Source organism: Ailuropoda melanoleuca, chromosome 2 (genome assembly GCF_002007445.2).
Source record: "Ailuropoda melanoleuca isolate Jingjing chromosome 2, ASM200744v2, whole genome shotgun sequence".
In the NCBI taxonomy this organism is placed as follows: domain Eukaryota; kingdom Metazoa; phylum Chordata; class Mammalia; order Carnivora; family Ursidae; genus Ailuropoda; species Ailuropoda melanoleuca.
In genome coordinates, this window is record NC_048219.1 from 198,645,611 (window position 1) to 198,654,088 (window position 8,478).

Consider the following 8,478-nt stretch of genomic DNA (forward strand, 5'->3'; position numbering starts at 1 on the left):
CTTGGGCCTGGCTGTGGACAGCCATGTCTGTCCACTCGCCAGCAGCACCTGCTCTGCCTGCAGAGGGTTTGGGTCGTGTTTGACGACCCCCACGACCAGGCCCGCCTCCCATGTGTGTCCTATGCGAGGCTTGCTTTCTTCTCCTTCTTTTTTTTTTTTTTATAAATCAGAGAGAAGAGTGAGAGAGAGAGAGCACAAGCAGTGTGAGCTGCAGGCAGAGGGAGAGGGAGTGTACTGATGTCCACACTTTAAAATGCATCACAGGGGGCGCCTGGGCGGCTCAGTGGTTAAGCGTCTGCCTTCAGCTCAGGGCCTGATCCCAGGGTCCTGGGATCGAGCCCCACATCAGGCTCCTCCACTGGGAGCCTGCTTCTTCCTCTCCCACTCCCCCTGCTTGTGTTCCCTCTCTCGCTGGCTGTCTTCTCTGTGTCAAATAAATAAAATCTTAAAAAAAAAAAAAAGATCTTAAACTCCAAGAATTCTAATAACTTGATGATTTGCTTTACTGCAATGTCCATGTGCTTTCTTTTCTTATGCTAATTCACTGGTTGAATTTGCTGCGGGAGCACCAGAAGCTTCTGTCCTGGAAGTATTCGTGCAGAGGACGTTCTGTGGGGACGGATGTGCTGCTGGCCTCTGGTCTCGGGTCCCCCTAAGGAGACTCCCCTCCTTCCTGGGGCTGCGACCTCTGCTATCGTCACCCAGCACCCCGTCCCACACAGACTCCCTTGGAAGGGAGCTGGTTGGTCCCCATCCCAGCACCACTCCTGGGTGCTCATGGTCCTTCTAGAAGCCTCTGTGCAGCCCCATCGGGCCCTGCAGAAGCTACACAGGGCTGGCTGTCAGGGCCTGCCCGGGGGAGGGGGGACTGCTCACTCCCGGGGCGGCCACTCCGAGGAGTGGCGGGGGGAGGCTGGGGCCCAGACGGAGCAGCCTTGCTGCCAGGTGGGTGGGGAGAGGATTTAAAGGGGGCGAAGGGGCAGCCACAGGAAGTGGGATGGGGGATTCTTCTTTCTCTCCCATCCCCCGGGAAGCTGGTGCGGGAGGACATGGCCTCCACACGAGGCAAGAGCTCACCCGGGACCTCCCTGTTTTCTGTCTCTTGCCTTTCTCTGCCAGAGGCGAGAGTGAAGCTTTGGGTTGGAGCCCCCCACCCTCACTTTCGGGATGGGGCTCCGGGAACCCCTAGCTGAGGAGGGCTTTCTCCTGTTGGGGCGGAGGTTTCCAGGTTAGCTCTGGTCTTCGGGAGAGGAGATGGCTCTTCCCGGCCTGGCGGGGAGCCCCTGTGGTTGGCACGGCTCTACCTGGCTTAGCGGAGCCACGGGCGTGCTGCCCTGAGGGTGGGGTGCTGGTGGGTGGTGGCACTGGGTACCCCATGTCCAGCCCACTCCCCTGCAGCCTCGGCTTGGCCGCCAGCAGGTCCCAGCCGAGGAGGCTGCTCAGGCCTCCCTGGGCGGCGGGTTTCGGGGCATGTCCAGTACAGCCAGGCACCGTCTGTGCAAACTTCTCCCCTCGGGTCTTCCCAGGCCCCTGGGGGACTCACCCTGGACTTCTTGCCTTCCCTCCCGGGTCTTACGTTTGGTTCTAATTCTGAAAAGAAAAGGCAGGAGACACCTTGTGGGACATGGTGGTGACTCAGACCAGCCTCCCTTGCATCTCACCCCTGCCTTCCCTTCCAGAAGCGTCTGTCAGGCCAGGGAGACAGGCAGGTCTCAGGAGTGGTTTATTGACAAATTGTTTTCAGGGAGAAAGGGGTGCGGGTCTGGCCTCCCTCAGCTCAGAGGGGCCCCAGGGTCCAGCCAGGGACGCTCACCGGGACTGTGCTGGCTCAGCCAGAGCCCAGCAGCTGCCGCCCCACCCCCCTCCACACGGGCTCCCGGCTTCTGCACCCCTCTGCTGGCGTCTGGGTGTCTCTAGGCCCCGGGGCCAGCTTCCCTCTAGGAGTCCGGTACTTGTTCTTCTGGCTGTACAACAGGTTCCTCTGGAAAAGGCGAGGAAGGCGGCCATGGTACAGCAGGACAGCCAGGACCATCCCTGCAAGAAACCGGGGGTCAGACCACGGGGCCCAGCAGGCTCACTGCCACACAGGCAGCTTGGGTGCTCCCACCCGGACCATCCGTGTGACGGGGGTCCTGCACGTCTCTATCAGGGAGCCCTTGCCGTCTCTGGCTCTTCCTCCGGTGCCGACCCCCCGGAGAGGGGGACAGCCCATCAGGAACCCCGTGTCCTTCCAGGCCATGCTCTGGGGACCTGAGCCCAGCATTCCCTGCACCAGTGTCCTGAGCCCGTGTGCAGCCCGCTTCTTCCCAGGGCTGCCTCCTGAAGATGGCCTGTCATCCGTGTGCAAGGCTGTTTTGGGGGTGTGGGTAGGAGTGGAGGTGAGGTCCGGGGGGGGGAGAGAGCAGAGGGGCTGAGGGCAGGGACAGGGCCTGGCCCGTGGTTCCCAGGTTCTTCCCAGAACTTGCAGATTAGAGAATTCTGAATTCCCACCTGGCTGCCCAGGTCACTGGGAAGATGCTTGCCATGGCAGGAGAGGAGAGCACATTATCTTGAAGTTTCATGTGGACCCTTTAAGGACCCAAACTGTAGCGAGTGCGCCCCACGATGGTCAGGGGTGGCCTGGCCGGAACCGATCTCCATGGACACCCCAGCCTCCACGGCTCCTGAGAATGGCCCCTGGGCCCACACATGCCCACGCTTTTCTCGCCGCTCCTCCTGTACCTTGCATGGGATGCTGGGAGCACCCCCATTACGGAGGAGGGACAGCCCAGGGAGGTGAGTGACTGGCTCAGGGTCACCTGGGCACACGTGCCCGGCAGAAAGCCACAGCCAGGGGAGCCACGCCCACTTCCCACTTCCAACCACCATGGGCCTCGTTGCTCTAAATGGACAGAGATTCAGTAAAGGGCGTCAGACAACCAGCGGGGAAAGACCAACGCCACGGAGGAGGATGAAAATTGAGTGGGACCCAGGGAGCAGAATCCTCAGCCAGCAATGCAGAAGGCTGGAAGGCAGCCCATTTCATTGCACAGAACCCCAAAGTTCCAGCAGGGCACGGCCCAGGACCCCTGGAGGTGGGACTGCAGGTGCTGACTTGCAGGGACGCTGCACTGTGCGAGAAGCTCAGCATCCCGGAGCCCTGTTCCCATGGAAACGGCCTTGGCGGTCCCCACCCAGACCCTGGCGGGAGGCAGAGAGGGCAGCAGGAGCACCCCGAGTGTGGGAGTCCCCTCCCTGAACAGGGATAAAGTAGGCATGCTCACAGAGGCTGCTGCCCTCCCAGCCTCTTCTCTCCTCACCCCAGCGAGGCTTCCAAAGGGAACCCTAATGACTTTGGACATCACGATGGAAGTTACGGAGTCAGAGGCTGTGCGGGGTTGAATGGAGCCCCCCCTGAATTCATGTCCTTTCCAGAACCTCAAAACGTGACCATATTTAAAATAGGATCTTTGGGGGTGCCTGGGTGGCTCAGTCGTCAAGCNCGGTACTTGTTCTTCTGGCTGTACAACAGGTTCCTCTGGAAAAGGCGAGGAAGGCGGCCATGGTACAGCAGGACAGCCAGGACCATCCCTGCAAGAAACCGGGGGTCAGACCACGGGGCCCAGCAGGCTCACTGCCACACAGGCAGCTTGGGTGCTCCCACCCGGACCATCCGTGTGACGGGGGTCCTGCACGTCTCTATCAGGGAGCCCTTGCCGTCTCTGGCTCTTCCTCCGGTGCCGACCCCCCGGAGAGGGGGACAGCCCATCAGGAACCCCGTGTCCTTCCAGGCCATGCTCTGGGGACCTGAGCCCAGCATTCCCTGCACCAGTGTCCTGAGCCCGTGTGCAGCCCGCTTCTTCCCAGGGCTGCCTCCTGAAGATGGCCTGTCATCCGTGTGCAAGGCTGTTTTGGGGGTGTGGGTAGGAGTGGAGGTGAGGTCCGGGGGGGGGAGAGAGCAGAGGGGCTGAGGGCAGGGACAGGGCCTGGCCCGTGGTTCCCAGGTTCTTCCCAGAACTTGCAGATTAGAGAATTCTGAATTCCCACCTGGCTGCCCAGGTCACTGGGAAGATGCTTGCCATGGCAGGAGAGGAGAGCACATTATCTTGAAGTTTCATGTGGACCCTTTAAGGACCCAAACTGTAGCGAGTGCGCCCCACGATGGTCAGGGGTGGCCTGGCCGGAACCGATCTCCATGGACACCCCAGCCTCCACGGCTCCTGAGAATGGCCCCTGGGCCCACACATGCCCACGCTTTTCTCGCCGCTCCTCCTGTACCTTGCATGGGATGCTGGGAGCACCCCCATTACGGAGGAGGGACAGCCCAGGGAGGTGAGTGACTGGCTCAGGGTCACCTGGGCACACGTGCCCGGCAGAAAGCCACAGCCAGGGGAGCCACGCCCACTTCCCACTTCCAACCACCATGGGCCTCGTTGCTCTAAATGGACAGAGATTCAGTAAAGGGCGTCAGACAACCAGCGGGGAAAGACCAACGCCACGGAGGAGGATGAAAATTGAGTGGGACCCAGGGAGCAGAATCCTCAGCCAGCAATGCAGAAGGCTGGAAGGCAGCCCATTTCATTGCACAGAACCCCAAAGTTCCAGCAGGGCACGGCCCAGGACCCCTGGAGGTGGGACTGCAGGTGCTGACTTGCAGGGACGCTGCACTGTGCGAGAAGCTCAGCATCCCGGAGCCCTGTTCCCATGGAAACGGCCTTGGCGGTCCCCACCCAGACCCTGGCGGGAGGCAGAGAGGGCAGCAGGAGCACCCCGAGTGTGGGAGTCCCCTCCCTGAACAGGGATAAAGTAGGCATGCTCACAGAGGCTGCTGCCCTCCCAGCCTCTTCTCTCCTCACCCCAGCGAGGCTTCCAAAGGGAACCCTAATGACTTTGGACATCACGATGGAAGTTACGGAGTCAGAGGCTGTGCGGGGTTGAATGGAGCCCCCCCTGAATTCATGTCCTTTCCAGAACCTCAAAACGTGACCATATTTAAAATAGGATCTTTGGGGGTGCCTGGGTGGCTCAGTCGTCAAGCGTCTGCCTTCGGCTCAGGTCATGATCCCAGGGTCCTGGGATCGAGCCCTGCATCGGGCTCCCTGCTCGGCAGGAAGCCTGCTTCTCCCTCTCCCACTCCTCCTGCTTCTGTAACTTCTCTCACTGTATCTCTTTCTGTCAGATAAATAAAAAATCTTAAAAAAAAAAGGATTTTTGGGGGGGTACCTGGGTGGCACGGCGGTTAAGCGTCTGCCTTCGGCTCAGGGCGTGATCCCGGCGTTAGGGGATCGAGCCCCACATCAGGCTCCTCTGCTATGAGCCTGCTTCTTCCTCTCCCACTCTCCCTGCTTGTGTTCCCTCTCTCGCTGGCTGTCTCTATCTCTGTCGCATAAATAAATAAAATCTTTAAAAAAAAAAGGATTTTTGTGTACGTAAGTAGTTACGGACCTGACTCCAGGGTGGCTGGCGTCCTTCTACGAGGAGCCGCGGAGGCCACGTGAGGACAGGCAGAGATTGGAGAGGTGTGGCTACAAGCCGAGGGATACCCAGGACTGACAGCCACCACTAGAGGCCAGGAGGCCAGGGAAGGGCCCGCTGTGCCTTAGAGAGAGCATGGCAGACACCTGCATTTCTGAGCGCTCGCCCTGACCGCGTGCAAGCATACATTCCCGTGGTTTAAGCCTCTTTAAGCCTCTCGGTTTGCGGGGCTGTGGAAGCCGGGAGACAAATGCAGAGGCCACGGGGCCCTCCACACTCAGGAGAGGGGCCTCCTACCCAGACTTTAATCCACGGCCCAACACGCCGTCAAGCAGGGACAGAGCTGAGACGCTGTACTTCAGACACTGAGGTCTCAGATGTCCCAGCCAGGACCGCTTCTCAGGACCCTCCTGGGAGCCGCGCTCCACCACGGAAGAGTAATCCGGGACAGGAAACAGAAAATGCACCCCAACATGAGCTGTTGCGGGAGTTCCTGAGTCGTCCACACCCCTCGGGCCATGCGGACACTGCTGTTGACTTCATGACTGAGCACGAGAGACCAGGATGTCCCTGACCCCGGGGAACAAGCCATCGGGGCCCCAGAAGCCCCCAGGCCCGCAGAGTTGCAGGGGGGCCGTGCTGGTCACACTCAGAGCCCCACGGCGTCCTCATCAAATGTGCTCAGAGACCTTCCCGGGCCGGGGGTGGAGAGTTAGCGCCTCTCATCTGTGAACCGGCTCTGCAAGCCTGCGATCTAGAGATGCAGGGGTGAATAAGGCAACACTCGGCAGTCTCTGGGGTGATGTGGGGCCGAGGCCCTCCTCCTCCTCCTACTGGACCACAGTCAAGTGGGAAGTGACGTTACCCATCGTAGCCATGGGCCTTCTCATCGCTCCAGGGACCGCTGGCACCTGGGAGCCCCTGGGGAGGTGGGGCTGTGCTCCCTGGGAGGGAAGCGAAGGAAGCTTCCAGAGCTCCACGGCCCCGTCCAGTAAGTGTGGGGAGTGAGGGGGCCCAGGGGTTAAGATCAGGCGCCGGCAGCAGCAGGGACCAGAGCGGCCTGGACGGGCTCCAGTAGGTCCCGCCACGGGTGCCCCGGCTCAGGGTCCGCGCGGACGCCCTGCAGGCATGTCTGCGTGGCTGCCGTCCCTGCCTCCCACCATCCTCCCTGGCTCCAGCCCCTCTGTGACCGCATCCAAACCAAGATGGACCACTCACAGCCCCCCGCCCCCGGCTAGGGTCTCCAGCGGGAACTGAGAAGGATCCCCCCGTCTCCCTCATCTGCACCAGGGATCCCACAGCCAGCAGCCCCTGGATCGACTCCCCACCCCTGAGCTGGACCACAGGCATGTCCACCAGGAACACTTCATGTATCCTCCCCAAGGCACCGTCCAGGGCTGGCCTTGCCTGCTGCCTGTAGGGACCCTTACCTGTCAGAGGACCCAGCCAGTACACCTGCGTGTACTCCAGCAGGGTGTGCCCCGAGCAGTGGAAGGTGACTGAGGTGGCCAGGGCGGGGTTGAAGAAGGCGGACGTGAAAGGCCCAGCTGTGGGAGGAAGCACAGACAGTCCTTGTGGGGCCCTGTCTGCAGCTGCCTCTCCTTGGGACGAAGCCCTGTGCCTGGGGCCTGGCGCTCAGCCCATCCTGACCCCCCTGTACTAATGGGGACATGGGCAGGAGGGCCACTCAGCCAACGCCAGCGCCACGGGATCAGGGAGCAGCCAGGACCAGAGTCTCTCCATGAACGTCCGCCACCCATCCTAACCACTCTCCCCTGATGAACTCACCTCCCCCACCCCTTTTCTCCACCCTCCACCTGTGGGAGGTTTTCCTTGAGAGAAGAGGGGGCAGAGACAGACAGAGACACAGATGGAAAGAGATAGGTAGAGACGGTGAGATGGGGAGACAGGGAGACAGACAGAGGCAGAGACAGAGTGATGGCAGGGAAAGGCTGAGCCCAGTGAGGAAACAGGGAAGGGAGGAGGGATGGGGCAGATAAGGAGAGACTGGGGAAAGCACCAGCGTCCCTCAGCCCTGGGCCGGGTAGACCGCTGCCAAGAGCAGGGGCCTCACCTGGGCAACCCAGGGCCCAAAGCTGGCAGTGGAGACCAGGCTCTGGGGGAGGTGTCCTGGATGGCTTCGGGGTTGAAGCAGGAGCTGCCGGCATCTCCCCGGGGCCAGAGCCCAGGCATTCTGGACACAGAGCCCTGCTCCTGGCAAGTCTCTGCTCACCCGTGCCTCAGTTTCCCCACCTGTACATGGGCTCGAGCTGTGCCTTCCCGGTACACAGTGTCTGTCCTGTGCCAGACCATGGACAGCATCTCAGGAAGTGAGCCCGAAGTGCTGGTTCTGTCCTTACTGGGCCCAGCCCACCCCAAATGCACACTCTGGAGAGCTCATCCCTCAGGCCCTTCCAGTTGTAGCCCTAGCACCCTGAGCAGGTGTAAGGTGCCCGCTGAGTGACTTGCACCCCATCCCACAGCACAGCCTTCCCAGAGAGCCCATTCCCAGCATCCTGTCCTGTCCCAGCCCACCAGTGCTCTGGGGTGCAGGGAGTGTCCACGCCTGGAGAGCCCTCCTAGTGGAGCAAATCCCACAGACAGAATGATGGCAGAGTCCCTTGGGGATTTATCAGCAGCCCCAGCCTGGCACCTTCAAGTTCTGGCCCAGCTCTGTCCCCATGTCCAGGGACAGCTGCGGTGTGAGGTCAGCAGCCTGGACATCCTGCAGCTGACCTCAGCTCTCTGCTGCCCCACCAAGGTGGGAAAGGCAGCTTCCGCAGTGGCTGAAGGACCCCGGGAGAGCTTGGTCCAGAGGCTCAGGACCCGGGCACAGCCATGGAGGATGGGAGGATAGGAGGATGGGGGGAAGATGGGAGGATGGGAGGAGGATGGGGGAATGGGAGGATGGGAGGAGGATGGGAAGATGGGAGGATGGAGGACGATGGGAGGAGTATAGGAGGTGGATGGGAGGATGGGAGGATGGGAGGAGGATGGGAGGAGAATGGGAGGGTGGGGGGATGG

General features: G+C 61.2%; 1 protein-coding gene across 1 annotated transcript in view; it reads right to left on the reverse strand.

Moving 5' to 3' along the window:
• Positions 1-1,625: 1,625 nt before the first annotated feature.
• LOC100482859 (aquaporin-12B) overlaps positions 1,626-8,478 on the reverse strand; it is an 8,316-nt gene continuing 1,463 nt past the window's right edge. The window contains exons 2-3 of the mRNA XM_019803686.2: positions 6,885-7,001; positions 1,626-2,034 (exon numbers count right to left, since the gene is read on the reverse strand). Of these exons, the coding sequence (XP_019659245.1) occupies positions 1,829-2,034; positions 6,885-7,001 (323 nt within the window). The 3' untranslated portion in view covers positions 1,626-1,828. The remainder of the gene's footprint in view (positions 2,035-6,884; positions 7,002-8,478) is intronic.